We start from the raw sequence: 19,533 nt of genomic DNA, 5'->3' as shown, positions 1-19,533 counted from the left end.
ACTATGTGTGACAGCTAAGGGTTGCCACAAGCACTCTCTGCAACACATTTTCAGTTGTGAGTCCCACACAGACAAGGAGAAAGGGACTAAAGCTGTTAGATGCTCACAGCATGATTTCTTACAAACTATGATTGTTCTGTTTTGTGTTTATCCTGGAAACAGAACTAAGGATTGATTACATTTCAAAGTCCTTTCATGGTGTCAGTTTATACCTCCTCCACTCACCTCCTACCAAAATAAACACTGTCATTTTCATGCCCAGTTCAGGCTAGGGGGCCAGGATTGCCTCCAGTGTCTTACCTCTGGATTCTTCTGTCTTCATGTCCTTCAGCTCTCCCCTACAACCTCTGTGTACCCTTTTACATAAGAGTGATTTAAATATTGAGTGCAAGAAAAATAAACTAAGGAGGGGAAACAGTGGAGCACAAGAGACTAGACACTGTGAGAACTCTGGTTGCTCTGGCTAACACCCCCTTGACTTTGTTTCTGTCCTTTCAGCCTGACTTGGTGACCCAGGAGCTGCTGGTGCTCTCGTATCTCACCCCCCCCCATACACACACACATGGACTTGAGTCATACATAGTCTTCCTTCTGAGAATACTCGAATCTACATGGATCACAACTTCCGTCTCAGAAGCCATCCACTGTGGAATCTGAGGGTCAAGGTTAATGGATGGGCCACTCTCACTACTCCTTGGCAGATTTTCTCCTTTCATGGAACACATAAATGCCAAACAGTGGGGCATTTTCCAATAAAACGTATCCAACTTTGTATTTCTGAGTCTTTTATTAGCTCATACAAATATACTCTGGCTCTTCCTTAAGGCATTCCTACAAACAAACATATTTTACTTTCTCCTAGCTATGATCCAATAATTTTTGCCCCATCCCCACCCCATGAAGCCTATTCCAAGCAATATCACTTGTCACTTTTTGGTATTCCAAATTTCTCCCATTCTTAGTTTTTATCAGTTTTTATTGGGTATTAGATCTGGAAGCATGGAAATGTAAAAAATGATGACTGAATGAATGAGAGAATGGTGACTAATAGAGAAAATGTTTTATTTATCAATTCTCTGAAAATACAAAAACAATGTCTCTCTTAGGAAGTCCTAGGAACAGGACTCCAGTAAAACACTTTATTCATGGTGTCCTCAGTCATTTTGATAATCTGCAGTAGTGAAAAGAAAAGAACATTAACATGGGCTTGGGTTTCCAAGAGCAAGCAATGTCCCTGCCTCTAAGTATAAACAGGGTGGTATCCAAGACAGTCCCGTGACTACAAGAGGAAACGAGACCCATTACAGATAATTACCCAACCAGCAGTGCCGCAAACTAGCTGAGAGTTGAAGAGGCACCAGGCCTCTCCAACACATGTTTTCCTATAATAATATGCAATGTAAGCAAAATGATTTCTAAGAAGAATGTTTATGTAGACTTTCTTGAAGGAGGAAATTTGGGAGACAAGCCAGAGGAATTCTGGCTACCCTTTACAGGAATATGAATCATTTACCTTTGTGGCAAGGAGCACTGTACTCAGCAACTGCAAACTCCTCTGAGAGAAAGAGAAAACAGAAACAAACACATTATGTGACGTCACCATGAGCATTTGCGACTGCATCAGAAATGCCCATGTCATTCCCCTGATGCACTGTTTGCTGCCTTGGGCATCCTTCCAGGTACAATGAGCCACATTTTCTTTTACTCCAGATTCTTGACAGTCAGTCGTTATACATCGTTAAATCTCATATTGCCCTACAATTGGTCTGTCCAACAGGAAGTTAACTGTGCAGCTGTTTTGTTTTGCTGGTTGATATATTTAAAATGTGCTTTCTCCCATAGAAGTAAGGAGTTAAAAAGTCAAGTATCCAACCTGATGGAGACAACACTAAGTGATGAGAAGCCAGTGCTAACAGGTCACCCAACACGTTCTTGAGTCCTGTGATTGTAAGTTGGATATCTCTGATTAGGTGGCTCACACTCACCTTTCTCATAGTAATCATAGACCTTCACTACAGCTGGCTTCAAGTCTCTTATTAGAATATCTTGCTGAACCATGAAGGACAAGTTTATCATTTCACTTGACACCTGGAAATCAAAAGGAGCTCAGTGACATTCCTGGCAGCTTTCTTCTCACTTTGAATAAACAGATAAGTATTAATTAGGGTTTTAGGGTCTGGGGGCTTTACCTGCTAACAGCATGGTGCATGGTGTAGAAAGCCCTCAGAGTAAATGGGAAAAATTACTTCTTAAATATCTAACATAACTTCATCACTACATAGGCCTCAATCCAGTGGTTCTCAACCTTGCTAATGTTGTGACTCTTTAATACAGTTCTTTATGTTGTGGTATTACCCAATCATAAAATTATTCCATTGCTGCTTTATTCTATAATCTTGCTACTGTTATGAATCATAATGTAAATGTCTGATATGCAAAATATCTAATATGTTGACCTCCAAAGGAGTCATAATTCACAAGTTGAGAACTGCTACATTAATCAACACCAGCACATAGCTCTGTTCATGGTGTGTGTGTGTGTGTGTGTGTGTGTGTGTGTGTGTGTGTGTGTATTGTGTGCACTCCAGCTTTCTGTTAACTACCTATTATTATATCTTCTTCTACATTTTAGAGGGTTTAGTATAGTTTTGCCTTTCCATTTTGTAAAAATACAGATACTATAGATACTATAAAGATGAAATATAGAAGGTGAAACACTGCTGCTTTGTCAACAGAAATTCCTCTCTATAGAGGTCTGAATAACTATGCTACTGCACCTATCTTTTCAATTATTAGTCCATGGGTAGATTGGTGTTTTACTATTATGTGGCCCAAGTGCCAGCTGAGATTGATGGCATTTTCTCTTTTTATACTGCTGATGAAGATGATAATGTAATGACTGACTAATCACAATAATCATTTCCCTGAATTATTCAGTATCTCCAGGATAACTGGTTGATATAACTAAAACTGATACAGAGAATGTCTTACAGGTCCCTGGAAGTATTCATACCCCAGAAGTATCACGTGGCATTTTTACTCATAGTCCCAGATGAAATATCTCCAAAGAGAGGGCAGCCACTGTGATACTAGAATTCTCATATATCTAGCATTTAGGTGATGACTCTAAAATACACACTCTCAGTTTCCAGACAGCTCCTGGAGGATTATATTCTACGTGTTTTGCACCAGACAGTTAGGGCTCTCACCTTATCCATGTAAATCAAGACGTGATCATTGCTGATTTCTGTCCGGCTCACATCCATAGATACTTCAAGCTGGAGAAAATGGAGACATCACAAGTGTTAATAAATAGATGAAACCCCTGGAGAATCCAGGGAAAATAAAATAATTATCAAAATACCAAGGGTAGAATTTCTTCAAAGGTCCCTTATAAATACAAAAGCAAAAGTGAAAATGAAAGGTAGTTTGGATGAAGGGCATACTATTATTAAGTGTGGCATAGGTGCACTTGTAAAGCTGATGTATCTGATTACTCATGACCCTTTTCCTTGTTTTTTCCCTCTAACTTAAGACAATCTCATTTTCACTTAACGTCTGTGTTACAGAAGATTATGACATCAGCCATTTCTTATTATTTCACTAGTTGATAGTCACATGCTTTATCTCCTTGAGATTCTAAGATCTAAGCAATTAGACAACTGTTGAAAGAGACAGTGGTGTTTCTCAGGGATGGGCCCCACAACTGGTTATCCACCATAACTGGTTATCCACCATAACTGGTTATCCACCATAACTGGTTATCCACTACTGAATGATCAACTATGAAATCAAATACACACAAGCAGCATGAAATGGACTTAGCAAGTTGTATGTCTATATTTATGTGTTTATATATGTGCACATATACATAAAAATATGTAACAATAGCAAAGAAAAGGGGGCCATGAATTTGAGAGAGAGTAAAGGGGGAATGTGGGAGAGGTTGGAGGGAACAAAGGGAAGGGGGAAAATATGTAACTATATTTTAATTAAAATAAGAAAATAAAGAGAAAAAAGATATACTTACAAGTTTCCCTGGTAGCCATGACATCTAAACAATGCTACATACACAAGCACAAACACTTCATTTGGAAAAGGCATAAGTCTTTAAAACCTAATGTAGTAGCGTTTTAATAAATATTACCTTGGTCTGCTGATGCATAATATATAAAATGAAATGTGCTATCCTGGGATTATAGTGAACATACCATCTTCACTGTTGGTTTCAAGGGGACAAAGCCAGACACCATCTTCACATCAGCAATTGCCATGTTGGAGTTAAAACGGCTTCCAATGTAACTGAAGATCCGGGGAAGGAACACTTAGTTTTCCTGTATTATTTAATACTTTTTTATGTCTATATATTGAATATTTCATGATTCCACAGAGGATCCTGGAAAACTTGCTATTTATTGGAATTTGTATAGAACTGAGTAAATTCATAGAGATCAGATCTGGAATCAGAATTTCAAGTAAGTGGACTCAGATCTGTGTTTTAAGGAAGCTTGGCAAGTGACATGCCCTCAAGGCCTTCAATCTATACTAGGCTTCCTTATTCTCACTTTATCTCCTCCACGGTTCCCTGAGTAGGAGAGCCAGCCAACCCTTAAGGGTCTTGTGGATACATTTTTGTCAGTCCCATGGCCACTTGACTACTGCTGTGGACATGTGTGTTGTTTTCCCTAACAGATTATACTATAGATAACTAGATTTCCTGATTGACAGTAGAATTACAATGGATGAGCCACGACTTCCTTTTATTTTAGTCTTCCAAGAAATTTTTCTTCTGTGAAGACCAAGATTACTATACAATTTCATTATATAGAAGGAATTCAAGGAATAGACAAAGGGTGAAATTGCTCATTTATTTATTATCGGGAGTTAAGTAATTGCTTGAAGGAATTAACTTGTGAAGGTAGAGGACAGATGACATGAGCTCCACTTTTGAGGAACTTGATTTTACCAACTTAAGAGAATAACTTATTTTCTCAAACAGATTCAAATATTTACTGCCCAACAGTTTTGCTTAGTGAGAAGTTCCAGTAAGAATATGGATTGTGCCCCTCCCCCACCCCGAATTGAGAAAACGAGTCTTACCTGACATTAAGTAAGATCTGGAAGCTGGTGTGATGTTTGTGATCATGACAAATATGAGGCAGAGTTTGCACCACTAAAGCAAATGGGAACCCCTTTTCTTCCGGGTGAACATTGTATGTCAAGGATGTCTATGGAACATTCAAGACAGGCATCAGTTTTCCCCTTTCCTCCAAATCCCCCTCAACTCCCTCCACTCTTTCTCTGACTTGGCCATGTGCTTGCTTGGTTATGATTTTCCAGGGAGAACAATGCCTGGGACCTTCCTCTTCTGCCCAAGTCTTACCTGAAGGTACACACACCCTTCTCCTGTCACCTCTGTGGTGTAATCCCCAGGCACAGTCGGCAGTGAGACCCTCTGTAGTAATAACTGGTTGCCATTGTTCACTTGGAATTTGGTAGAAAATAAATCTGAAGAATAGATGGTCACCTGTGCAGCTTTCTTAGCTCCTGTGAAAGTAGTTGTTCCATATTTGGATAAAGCCTGCAAAGCCACCACTGTGTCCTGAAAGAGGAACGGTACAGCCCACTCAGGGATTGCTATGTTTGGAAGTAATGTGTTGCTCACGGGTTTGAAGCTTAGTCCCTATGGTGCTGCTATTGAAGGCAGATCAACACGAGTAGGAGGGTTTTCTGGAAAGCAAGTGTCCCACAGAGGCTCATGTATTGGAACACTTGTCTGTTCTCCTGTAGGTGACACTGTTTAAGGAATTTTGGTTGGTGTGGCCTTTCTAGAGGAGAATATGCCATCAGGGTGGATTTTGAGAGTAAAAAGCCTTGCATTATTGCCATTTTCTTGGCATTAAAAGTGAGCTCTCAGTGTCTGGTTCCTGCCACGATGTCTGCCCCTTGCTGCCACACTTCTTCCCCTGCCACGACAGACTCTGATCCCTCCAGGACCATACGCCAAACAAACCCTTCCTTCTATAAGTTACCTTGATAAAAGTGTTATATCCCAGCAACAGGCTAGTAACTAATACAGAGGTCCTTGAATCAATGACCTCATTGTTCCTGGGAGGGATTATGTTCTGGTGGGAATCCTAGGGAGTTCTTATGAGTAGGTTGTTATAAAAAGAACAACTCTGGCCCTACACAGATCTCTGGCTTCCTGTTTTAAAATAGGATATCGTCTTCCCACACATGTTCCCCCCACAGCTATCCACCAGAAGGTGAGGAAGCCACCAGGTAGGGCAGCCTGCACCAGAGCCTTATCTCACATTTCTCCAGACTTCCAGTATCAAAACTGTAAGCTAAATCAGCCTCTGTTTTTTGTAGAATTACTCTCAGATATTTTGTTATGGGATGAAAGGGACACTAGAAAATATAGATATGAAATCTCCAATTTTCCAAAGTCCTGTTCGCAGTCACAAGGGTTTTAGATTTCCTATTTTTGTATTTTTTCTTCACTTAGATATTTAAGCTTTAAAGACTGATCCTAACTTTTGGGTGGATAACAGGATCATAACATCACATATATGCCTTGGGTTGTGTGCCCTACAAGTTTATCAGCAAATTGATCTCTCTCTGTCCCTCCCTATGTAAGTGTGTGTATATGCAGAAAGTATATGTAAATGGGAATGGAATACTTTATTGGCTTCAGCTATTTACTTATGGTGGCCCTTTTGACCATTGTGATCCTATCTGCTGTTCCCCAGCCAGAGCTTGGTCTGGCTCCCCTTCCAAATTAAACGTCTCCTGTGCTGATGAGAAAGAAGCCAAGGTCTTTTATAACTGCTTAGAGTCAGGCCTCAGTTTCTTCAAAGGAAGCAAAGGGCACTTATTCTAAGCATCCTCCTGGTGTGTTGCTGTTCTTACTTGGCTCTCCCCTTTCATCAGAATTCCACCTGTGCTACTTCCACCTTGCTTTACTGGGTTCTCAATGCCATCGACACTGAACTGGGAGGGCATACTTAAATAGATATTTCTAAGAAATACATGAAAGTGATTTTTAATAAAAATCATTTTTTCATTATTGTGGAAAAAAAATAACCTTATTTTTAGTGCAATAGAAAAGGGCAAGATTGTATTTCTCCATACCCTCTTTTCTCTTAGATGCTAACATCTACTTCCTCTGAAAATGAAGCTTCTTGCTGGGCTCATGCTGATGAATTGTTTAGATGCATGAACATAGAGCTGAGCTTGAGAGCTTGGATGAGTAAAGACAGTTTATTATGTTCCTAGTAAACATATTTTTGTGTACCGAGAGGTGTCTGGGGAAAATCAAAACTGTCTAGTTTAAACAGAGGCCCACCAATGGACATATTTGCAAGGAAAGAATGCTGAGTTATGATTCCCATGAACAGTTCAAAAGAGAGTCTTAGCCTTCAAGAAGAATGATAAGTAAATGTTCTCTTCCTTCTTCTGGTCCCTTAGTACTATTGTAGGCACATGGATTTGTTATTGAAATGAGGAGACCACAGCAACACAGGGATGGGGTGGGGTGCTGTGGGCTAAGAATACTTTTTTAACTGTTTTTTAATTTCTTCTCATCTTTGTATATTGATCATCCTTCAAGCCACCTTTGGTCTTTTATTCTCATGTGTGTTTAGAGTTGGTAAATCTTTCACCAACTGAAGGTAGAATCAAAGGTTCTGGCCAATCCCTGACCTGAGTGGAGGAGAAGCCACCGTTGGAATTCTGCTGCTTTGTGAGCCACTTGATGATGAGCATCGAAGTACTCAGATCCTCTTCGTCTGGAGCTGGCTGGGTGGTGAGATAGGCCAGGAGCACATAGGCAGTCATCTCTACCTCGGCAGAGGAAGCCTGAGGTTGGAACCAAAAACCCACTGGCAACATGTGTTTCTGAGGTCTTGTCCAGTGGATGGAATTGTCTGGAGGTGAGAAAAAGATACTCACAAGTAACTAAATATTTATACTCAATTGTTTGAAAGCAGCCAGGGCAGAGCTAAAGTAGGGATTGCACTTAACCTTACAGACATACATTCCCTTTGGTATGAGTGTGAATTTGACAGTTCAATCCAGTCTAGGCTGTATCCTTCTATAACATTTACCATGTGCCTCACACTCCACAAAGTGTTTACATTTATTATTCATTTAATGCAACAACTGTACCATGCAAACATTATCCCTGTTTATAGAAGAACCATGCCCAGCTTCACACAAATAGTTCATTTTGGAGCAAGTCTCCAAGGTTGGGCTTCTCACCACTGTTGCTGATGTTTCTTATTTTTTGATGTGTAATTTTAAACAAGGTATTATGTGGAATAGATAGATACCTAGATGATAGATAGCAGGTACCAGAAAGGACAGAGTTATAAGAGGCAAGGTAGGGACATTCTACAGTACAATTTTTGGCGCCCAGAATGTTGGCAGGAGAAAGATCTCAGATGAGCTCTCACCTTCTTTCACAGCTTCCTCATCAAGTGATTCCAGTATCTCTTTTCTCATGTCCTGGTTCCCAGCAAGGGCAAATGCATAGGCCAACAGCGCCTTAGTATAGGCATGGCTGCCATGGGCTCCTTTCCTTGCTGACTTCCAGGCTGTATCCAGGCAAAAGAGGGCATTGCGGACAACAATGTGCTGTGAAAAGGGGTCAGAAAAGAAACAGCTCTGTGTACAAGGGTTCTGGCATTCCCAGGTAAGCACACAAAGTAGAGCATGGCACTGGAGAAAAAAGTTTTTCCAATTCATTCCTATACATAGAAGAAATAGCACCTAACCAGGGCTTGGGAACATCACAGAAGAGGAGGCTGAAAGGACGTAAGAATAGGAAGTGGTGCTGTGGGAAGCTCACTTCTGAATATGGCATGGCTAGCACACGGTGAGCTTACAGTAGCTAGGGCTACTGGCAAAGGCCTCCACATGATCAAGCCAGCCAAGATTCTGGCATAGATGGGAGAGATGCTCTTCAGATCACACGCCCTACTGAGACATTCTTGGCACTTAGTAGTTTCTGGAGGGAGAGTGAAAACATTAGTTTTCAAGAGTACAGCCGCTGGTCAAAGTCCCATGCTTCAGTGGATGGCCCCATACTCATGAACATATGAGAAGCACTAACTGGACTTAGTGGGTTATATTTTTCAAAAAAGGCATGAGGTTGGGAAAAGATGGTTTGAAGAGGTTATAGAGGGGTAGATATGATTGCACGTAACTGTGTACATGCATGAATTTCTCAAGTAAAGAAAAAAATAATCTACTATTAACCATTAATCTGCTATTAACTATATCTTTAGGATTCTTTAGTGGAGATGGTCATGGGAGAGAAACAGTATACGTGTCTCCCTGAGAAAATGTAAACCTTTCTTCTTTGATGGAGCAAGTGGATCTGTGAAACGTTTGCAGTGCGTAGAAGGGAAGCTGACACTTGATGCTTAGGAAGCTTGAGTCTCAGACAACAGACCAGAGTTTTGTTGCATCCAGAACCACTTTTTCCACAGGAAATGAAGTGGTACCCACAGTGATAGGGAGAGACATCTCCAGGAGCGCAATGGTGACGTAGGCAGACAAGGTGACCTCATCTTCTACTCCTCCCTGTGAACAGACAAGAGGGAGGGGTCTGAGTGGTTCTAAGAATTCTATTAATTAGCTATTCTTCTTCTGTTGTGTTATGGAGCTTATCACTTTTTAATATCCATACCCCAGTCAATAGATCACAATTGGTATGAACTTACCCTCTCTTTCTTGGTGATGTCTTGGTCTTATTGTTCTTTGGTGGATCTGTCGGTAATTTCTACCCTATAACCTCTTCTCTCTATCCCCACATATCTCATAATGGATAATTCAAAACTGGCTCTGGAATGACTCACCTTTACTGCATTGTTGATCAGAGACCCGGAGCTCCTGAAACAGCCATTGTCCTGCTGCTGATGGGAGAGCCAGAGAACGGCTTGGGTGATAAGTGCTTCATGGATGAAGATATAGTTTTGAGCCTGAGCAAAGCTCTTCAGTACAAAGGCTGTGAGCCTGAGTGAGGTGGAAGTGATTGTATATTTGCTGTTACAATGATTTTAGAACCACTTCACATCAACATGCTTCATGAGTCACCCCCTTACACTGAAGAAGTATCTAACGGGAATCCATGTACACTGGAGATGTCCTCTCCTTTACTCTCCTGAAGAAGACGCTAGATCTAGAATTTGCCTTAGCCATAAAGAGTCTGTAGATTTCTGCCCCAGTTGTTTTTCTTGGTTCTTTGAGGAAGGCCTTTTAAAGAGGCAAGAGATATATATGGTCTGAAGAGAAACCAGTATAAGATGGTCCTCGACTCTTCTCTTTAAAGGTGTCTTTCTATAGATGACAGAGACTTCTCCTGCAGTCCTCTTTTACGCAGTAACTTTAAATTTGTTTTTACATTAGGAATGTAAAAATAAGATTTTGCACCATTCTTAATTCTTTCCTCCCAATAAATTCATCCTCTCTTAAGGTAAGTATGACCCGAGAAAAGTAATATAAGCTGAAGTTGATACGGCTTATCTAGAACTCATACAATATCCTCACTATATCTCTTTAAAACTCTCAGTTAGGGGAGCTAGTTTAGATGAGAATATGTTGGTATAACATGGACAGGATGAATTTTGGGAACATGTTTAACATATATGTACTTGAATACCAGATTCTCTGTTTGTTAACTCACTGATACTGGTGCATTCATGTAGTACAATCCAATCTAGATCTAATAACATATGACTCAACAGAGTTGCTATTGATATAACTGAGGCATATGGAAAGAGCTGATTCAAAATAAGAACTCAAGAAATTGGGTTCTCCTTACCAGGTGCTGGCATCATTCCTGCCAGATTTATCCCCAAAGGTGCTGTAGGCACCATCTTGGTGCTTGTAGTTTAACTGTCTTTGGTACCCTACAATAGGAGGTTAGTGAAACAATGTGTCAGCCAGAAACCTATGGAAGCCAGAAAGATTATTAAAATGTTGCCATCTCTTGTGACCTTTCTTCATTTTTTTTGTCCATATATAGTATGTTCTTAGTTTAGAATCTTTTATTGGAGTTTTGAAAGTAGATAGTTTCTATGAAATAAACCATGCTAGTGTTTTTTGTTATGGTAACCATTACAGGGGAATAGTATGTGATAGTAATGATAAATAGTTCAATCCTACTGGGCAATCCAACTGAAACAATACTGTTAACTTTCAGTCCCTCATTCAGTACTTACCCACTTTGAGATAGTCAATGGCTTTGTCCTTGATCTCCTTGGTCAGCTGTTGTGTTACATTCAGATAATCCAGGACATAGATAGTAGGAGCAAACAGAGCCATATTCTGTTCTCCACAGCCATAGGGCATCTCAAGGAGATCCTGTGTGTTTTGTATGGCAGTACCCAGTATATCTCCTAGATAATGGGAGAGATGGGAAATAATGAAATTTAAGATTCTATCTGAAATATTGAAAAGAAATGAGTAATTAGCCATGTTAAAAATAAGTAATTTTGCAAAGGATGCATTTCAGACACAGAAGGATTATTGGAAACAATAAACAATTCAAAGAAGAAAAGAAGTTAAAGCTTCATTTTCATGAATGTGTGTGTGTGTATGTATGTATGTATGTATGTATGTATGTATGTATGTATGTACTATGTATTTAAGACAAGGTTTTGCTATACAACCCAGGCTGGCCACAAACTCTATATCCTTCTGCCTCAAGTGCTCAAGTGTTGGCATAGTAGGTGTGTATTCCCACATTGTTATTATTGTTGTTTCTTTTGAATAAATATTTATAGAAAAGTAACATGGAGTGATCAGTGTATTAATATATTTAGGAGTGTGTGTGTGTGTGTGTCTGTGTTTGTGTGTGTGTGTGTGTGTGTATGTGTGTGTGTGTGTGTGTGTGTGTGTGTAACAACAATTTTTAAAAAAGAGGTAACAATTTAAGAGAGAGTGAAAGGGGTTACCTGGGGGGATTGGAAGGAAGAAAGGGAAAATGATATGAATATATTTTAATTTAAAAAGCTAAAAATTCTAAAGTAAAACGATTTTGTTTGGTAAATACAAATAACTTCTCTCTCTGGCTCTCTCTCTCTCTCCATATATATATGTATGTATGTGTGTGTTTACACATGTATAAACAAAAAAGAAATACAGCCAAAGTTAATCCACAAATTTCCTGGGAAGTAAACTCACCCAAAACTGTGACAGAGGCTTGAGCAGAGTCCTCTACCACATCTGGTGGCAGCTTCAGGGATATGTGTTCAGACAGCTTAGCACCTAGGGCAAGAAGCATGTGAACAACAGGACAGGCCATTCTGCACTGTGTCTTTTAGAGACGTCAATGGCTGGGAAACTGGAATTAACACCTTACACACAAGCTACTTCTGAAAAGCTATCCCTTTTTAAAAATAAAACAGTTTTTGCTCTGATCTTAGGGGCTACTGGGATTTGGAGGTTTTCATCCCAAACCATTTGCTCTCCCTCGATGTGAAGTAGCATTTGCAAAGACGGCAACGAGTCAGTGAGCCTGAAGTGGAGGCTCTGTTGTAGTCACTCCACATCCTCCAGTGGTTAGGGACAAGATTACCTATTTTAGCACTCACCTTCACAACTCTTCTCTCAATAATCATGAGAGGAGAAAATCCAACAGAGCTTCGTGTGTACAAATAAGCAAGGAAAAACTCCCCCAAAAGTCCCAAATTTTACAACAATGTAGTATTCTTTTTTTAGATATGAATATAGTATATTTTAATGGAAGACCTCTAAAATAGGAGTAAGAAAATGAATAGTACCTGACTGATTAAAAATAAAATTATCACTATAATAAAGATAGAAAAGAAAAATATAATAGTCATTTCCTATGTGTCCTTTTCATAAAGTTAATAACAAAATTTTTGCAAGAAAACAAATAAGTAAACATAAAATAAAAATAACCAGGTGGAAGAAAGTATTTTGACTTGCTTGAAATAAAGTAATAACAATTGATGAACAAACATATGCTGCCATTTTAGTCTTGGTGGAATATATGAATAGAAAAATGAACTGTGGTATTTATCATCTCTTTCTCCTAAAATTAATGTTGAGTTACATAAGAAGTCAGATGCCATAGGTAAGGTTGAAAGAAAACCCAATGTGTTCCTCAAATAATCAGTGTTACTCAGCTCAGGTCAAAAAAGACAAAATATTCAAACACATGTGGTGAAATTTATAAACAAGCCCCAAACAAACAAACAACAAAAAACCAAGTTCAACTTCACTTGTGATGAATCAAGACAACTTCACAATAATTTTAATCCAAAATTTTGGCAACATTTGTAAGCAACAGAGATTAAATAACAATGCTGAGCATACATTGTAGGAATGCAAAATGACGGAAGAATAAACAGTCATAGTTAGGAAGAGCTCTTCTACTAAAACAAAGACTAGAGAGAAATATGATGAAATGGGAAGTATCAAGCCCCACAATTTCCCACGCAAGGCTCAGCCAGCTTCTTTTCAGGGACTAGCGCCTCTTTAGAAACATTATACAGAAGCAGTCTTAGACACCTGGAGCAGGTGGCCCACAACCAAAGAGAACCCAAGCCAGAAAGGTAAAGGCGATGGCATTTTAATCATTCCATTCCTGCTTTCTCTGAGTTAACACAATACTTGACGGAGATCTCCCTCCCCAAGACCACAGCTTGTACAGGAGAAAAGACAACAGAGACAGTCATCCACCCCATAAGGAGCCCACCATGGTCCCAAGTCACAGAAAACCTGAAGGCAATGTCACAGCTAGATCACACAGATTCAGATGAAGATGCCTTGAGACAGATTTCTCTAATAAAGATGCTCTAAGCCTCATGGCATCTAAAAAGAAAAACTTCAGTAGAAAAACAAATCAAAACTAAAAAGGGTTAAAAACAACACTGCAGAAAAACATCAGACCACAAAAGAAGACAGCGAGAGGGGAAGAGATAAGATGAAGCACCTACAATAGTCAGGAAATGTTAACATTTGGAAACGGCCTTGCCTACCAATAACCACCCCAAATGTAAAAGGATCAGAATCCCCAGTATAAAGACAGAGTAAATGAATGGATGAAACAAGACCTAGGTGTGTGGTGCTACAACACAATCACCTTTTTGGGACACACATGGAAACAGAAAAAGAATGGGGAGAATGGCACTCCTATCAGGTAAAATAAATTTTAATTAAAAAATACGTGAAAAGAAAGACCTTCTATAGAGACTCATTCTTTAAGAGAAAATAACAATTGTAAATATACACATTCACAGACACATAAAAGATATAAAGCAATACAGGCTGTAATCTATTATTAATATTCTAATATTGGGACAGATGCTGTAATGCAGAAATGAGGGTGACCTCAATACCCCCATTTTAAAGTGTAGCTAGGTCATCCAGAAAGAAAATAAAGAACTCACTGAACTTACACAGCACTCTAACTTAGCTAGACCTAAAAAATGACTGTACAACATTCCATAGGGGACAACAGAATACCATTCTTCTTTATATGATGGGGAGCAATGCTTATAAATTATATTGATGTGATCAAACTATGAAGGCTTTGATTAGCAAATGGAATATAGTTCTCAGATTTTCTTGGCTAAACTTTTCTTTATTCCTTGTTGTCCCCTATCTTCCTGTCTACAATTCCTCTCATTAAATTTATATATATATATATATATATATATATATATATATATATATATATGTGTGTGTGTGTGTGTGTGTGTGTGTGTGTGTGTGTGTGTGTGTGTGTGTGTGTGTGTATGTGTGTGTGTACATACACACATTGCTAACATTTGCTAGTTTTTTTTAATTAGTTCTTTTAGAGTTTCATACAACATGTCTTGATCATATTCACGTACTCCCAACTCTTCCCAGATCTGCCTCCCAACTTGATGTCCCCCTACTTTGGTACCACTTTGCTCTATCCAAATGTTCTTGGATATGTGGTCTTCCACTAGAGTGTGGTTGACTTTCCAGGGGCTACACTCTTAGAGAAAACTGTCTCTCCCTCTCTCAGCAGCCAAAAACTGCCATTTGCTTGACAGCTAGAGATGGAATCATGTGCCAGCACCCCTTTTCATGCTGGAATTTGATCTGGCTTGTGCCTACACAGGTCCTGTGCACACTGTGAGTTCATACGTGCAGTTGCCCTGCTTTGTCCACTGATCTGCTGTGACACGGTTGCCTTGTAGTCATTCACCACCTCAGGCACTGACACTTTTTCTGTCTCCCTTTCCATGATGACTTTGGAGGTTTGGGGGTATGGTTAAATATATATACTCCCCTTAGGGCAGAGCATTCTGCAGTCTCTTATTCTCTACACTTTGACCAGTTGTGGGTCTTTGTGTTAGTCACCATATACTGGAAATAGAAGCTTCTCTGATGAGGTCTGAGAGATACATTGATCTATGAGTACAACAATAAGTCTACTTTAAGATTTCATCTTGCCTCATTAAGAATGGCTAAGATAAAAAACACAAATAATGACAAATGCTAAAATGGATGTGGGGAAGATTCATACTTATTCACTTCCAGTAGAAATGCAAATTGGTCCAACCACTATGGAAATCACTGTGGAGGTTCCTCATAAAGCTAAAAGTAGATCTACCATTTGATCCGCTTGTGTATATACTTAAAGGACTCAGTAGAGACCTACTCTAAAGACACTTGCTTATCCATGTACATTGCTGCTCTATTCACAATATCCAAGAAATGTAAACAACCTAGATATCCATCAACTGATGAACAGATAATGAAATGCAGTACATTTACATAGGGGAATATTATTGAACTATTTAAAATGATATTATGGCAGCCTGAGGTAAAATGCATAGAGTTGTAAACAATCACTCCAAGTGAGGTCATCAAGATCCAGAAAGACAAATATCACATGTTTTCTCTCATCTGTGGATATTAGCTTTGAATCTTCATAATATATATTTCATTTGGAATAATCATAGACATAAGAAATCACTAAGGGTCCCTGAGGAGGGATGTTCAAGGGAAGGAAGATAGACTGCACTGGTAAGGGTAAAGGGGAATAATAGAAAAGGCTAAACTGGGCTTGGAGTGGAGGGTAGGATAGAGTATGGAGTACAGGAGGGGTAAATAACACTAACGACCTTTCAAAGCTGACCATTCTTGGGGCTCACATTGGGAAAGCAGCAGAAATGGAAACCTGACCACCTGCAGGAGCCTAGGCAGCTAGAGGAAGATCTAGGGCTCTGTTCTGGGGAAACCCACTTCTTCCTGGCCACTCATTCTTCTGAAGCACATAAAATGTTACTAGGGGTAAATCGTGCACTAGGCCACAGGATCAAACAATATGGAGTCTCTTTTTGTCAGTATGTCATAAAATAACAACAGGGAATGTCGTGGAAAATCATGAATATGTGGAAATTATGGAACCAGCACCTGAAAAATCAGTGTATCGATGAAGAAATTGAGTTCCAATTAAAAACATCATGGGACAAATGAAAAGGGAAACACAAAATACCTAAACCTAAGGGTCACAGACAAAGCAGTTCTAAGAGGAAAATGTATAGTAATAAGTTGTAGATGAATTTCTAAATGGTCTTATTAAATAAAAAACAAAGAGCCAGATATAGGGGTGAAAACCTGAGAGATCGGAGAAATAGGGAAAGCTACAGCTAACCTCACCTTACCAATTCCACAGCTTCCTAAAGTGGGCTACTTCCTGTCTATCCACACCTATATGCCTATATGTTCTGCCATTTGATTTGCTCTTTCTGTCCAGCTACATCACTTCCTCTTCCTTCTCAGCTCTGTCACTTCCTGTCTGTCTGTACAAACTTCCAGACCTCTATGGTTGGTACTAGGATTAAAGGCGTGTGTCACCATGTCTGACTCTGTTTCCCAGTGTGGCCTTGAACTCACAGAGATCCAGACAGATCCCTGCCTGCCAAGTGATAGGATTAGAGGCATGGGCTACCATTGCCTGACTTCCATATTGTGGCTGGCTTTTTCCTCTGATCTCCAGGCAAATTTTGCTGGGAGACACAATATATTGGGGGACACAATGCATCACCAAAATAAGTGGCCAAACTCAAACAGAAGGAAGACCTTAAGTAAATGACCCACATTCCTCATGAGCAATTATAACAAGACAAACTACCACAAGCTGGAAGAAACAATATAGTTATGCAGCAACAAATCAGATAATTTAGAAGGAATGGATACATTTCTGGAGATCTGCAACCAATGAAAACTTTACAAAAAAAAAAAAAAAGGAAATCTTAACAGATCAAAAATTAATCAGAATATTAGCCTTTTCTGGCAAAGGCATTACAAGAAAAGAAAATTGCAAGCAAATGTCTTTATGAACACAGATGTAATAAAAATCAGCAATGTAACAGCAAGCGAAATTCAATGCCACACTTAATGGATCATACACCATGATCAACTGTGACTGGTCCCTTGGATACAAGAGTGGTTCACCATAGGCCAGTCAATGTTTTATACCACAGTGACAAAATAAGGAATGAAAGCACTACTATTTCATTACATGGAGAAAAACAATTGAACAAAATTCAAAATACTTTCCTGATAAAAGCACTCACCAAATTAGGTATAGAGGAACATACCTTAACCCAACAAAGGCAACACTTACTCAACAGAGGAAAATTGGAAATCTTTCCTCTATAATCTGGAACAAGATAGGACATCTTACTTTTTTCACTTCTAATTATAGTGCTGGAATTTCCAAGAGCAATTGGACAAGAAAAGAACGAAAATTATCCAAAGCATAAAAGAAGAAGTAAAATCATCACTCAGTTGCGATGATTACAGAAACCTCCACTGTAAAGCAATGACTTCACAAGTAGTAAATGAATAAAAAAATCAGCAGTATTACTATGCTAACAATGAATGATCTGAAGAAAAAACTGAAATAGGGGCTGGAGAGATGGCTCAGTGGTTAAGAGCACTGGCTGTTCTTTCAGACGACCTGGGTTTGATTCCTAGCACCCTCATGGTGGCTCACAACTATCTCTAACTCCAGTCTGTGGGGATCCAATGCCCTCTTCTTGCCTTCATGAGCACCACACATGCACGTGGTACACATACACACATGCAGGCAAAACACCCATACACACAAAGTAAAAATTTATCTCAAGATCCAAAAGAAATCTAAATAACAATCTCATTTATAGTTGCTTTGGGGAAAATGTGTAGGAATAAATTTAACTAAGGCAAGAGATTAAAAAATCAATCTAAACATTTAATACAACTCTTTTGAAATTTCATAATCATTTTTTATAGAAATTGAGGCAACTCGGGGCTGGAGAGATGGCTCAACAGGTAAGAGCACTCGCTGCTCTTCCAGAGGACCTGAGTTCAATTCCCAGCACCCACATGGTGGCTCACAACCATCTGTAATGAGATCTGGTGCCCTCTTCTGGCCTGCAGGCATACATGCAGGCAAACACTGTATACATGATAAATAAATAAATCTTTAGCGTGGTGGTGGTGGCACAAGCCTTTAATCCTAGCACTCACTCGAGAGGCAGAGGCAGGCGGATCTCTATGAGTTTGAGGCCAGCCTGGTCTACAAAGCGAGTTCCAGGAAAGGCACAAAGCTACACAGAGAAACCCTGTCTCGGGAAAAAAAAAAAAAAACTGACATAATTAAAATCACAATATTTACATTAAAATATACATAGAGAGGCCACTGTAAAAGTATAGAGACATTAGAAACAAGGCCACATATGCATAGACAATTTCAAAGAAGAGTAAAGAATACAGTGTGGAAAGGAGAGTCTCTTCAAAAGTTGGTGCCAAGAGAACCAGATAACAGTCTGAACACAAGAGAAATTAGCTCCTTGTCTTTTAGGAAGAATTCTCTCGTTGTGATGGGTGTTTGATTGTTTTTTGTTTGTTTTGATTCCCCTGTCTTGGAATGCCAAGTTTAGGATTGATTACAGGCATGCACCAACTCTTTAGGAACAACATTCTAACTCACTTGTTACATGCATTGATGACCCTTCAGGTTTCATCCCACAGAGAACGTGAAAACAATCTTTGAATTTCAATGTTATACAAGTCTTAGTCCAAGTGCATTTAACTATAATAGCTGAGGCTTACCCTCCGAACAGTGCATGTTGTTGAATGTCACTTCATTTTCTAGACCTTCAGGCTTTAGGAAAAAGAAAGAAAAGTTAAGATGAAATGCATCAACACCTTCTGGATGTGTGTTTTTGATTCGGGGACCACAGAGTCCCTCGTAGTGAAGAGAAAGATTTGATGCACTATATAAATAAATTCTATTCATTATAGATCTATAAAAAAGATGGATTGTTAGAATGGAAAATGAGCAAAGATTAATGAAATTAATTAAAGAGACAGAAAAGGATGATAGGTAGATAGATAGATAGATAGATGGATAGATGGAAAGATGGATGGGTGATGAATAGAGAGATAAAAACATTGTGAAACATATATATTATTATTACAGTACCTACATGTTTATGTTATTATGAACTTTATTATGGACTGTGCACT

General features: G+C 39.1%; 1 protein-coding gene across 1 annotated transcript in view; it reads right to left on the bottom strand.

Annotated features, from left to right (window-relative positions):
• Positions 1-1,154: 1,154 nt before the first annotated feature.
• Positions 1,155-19,533, bottom strand: part of LOC118580266 (alpha-2-macroglobulin-like) — a 40,557-nt gene continuing 22,178 nt past the window's right edge. The window contains exons 22-36 of the mRNA XM_036181938.1: positions 19,117-19,168; positions 12,193-12,276; positions 11,229-11,405; positions 10,829-10,916; positions 9,864-10,020; positions 9,514-9,588; positions 8,457-8,637; positions 7,705-7,928; positions 5,384-5,602; positions 5,101-5,228; positions 4,212-4,302; positions 3,210-3,278; positions 1,986-2,088; positions 1,514-1,555; positions 1,155-1,171 (exon numbers count right to left, since the gene is read on the bottom strand). Of these exons, the coding sequence (XP_036037831.1) occupies positions 1,155-1,171; positions 1,514-1,555; positions 1,986-2,088; positions 3,210-3,278; positions 4,212-4,302; positions 5,101-5,228; positions 5,384-5,602; positions 7,705-7,928; positions 8,457-8,637; positions 9,514-9,588; positions 9,864-10,020; positions 10,829-10,916; positions 11,229-11,405; positions 12,193-12,276; positions 19,117-19,168 (1,707 nt within the window). The remainder of the gene's footprint in view (positions 1,172-1,513; positions 1,556-1,985; positions 2,089-3,209; positions 3,279-4,211; positions 4,303-5,100; positions 5,229-5,383; positions 5,603-7,704; positions 7,929-8,456; positions 8,638-9,513; positions 9,589-9,863; positions 10,021-10,828; positions 10,917-11,228; positions 11,406-12,192; positions 12,277-19,116; positions 19,169-19,533) is intronic.

Source organism: Onychomys torridus, chromosome 3 (assembly GCF_903995425.1).
Source record: "Onychomys torridus chromosome 3, mOncTor1.1, whole genome shotgun sequence".
Lineage (NCBI taxonomy): Eukaryota > Metazoa > Chordata > Mammalia > Rodentia > Cricetidae > Onychomys > Onychomys torridus.
This window is presented reverse-complemented; position numbering and strand designations above follow the sequence as displayed.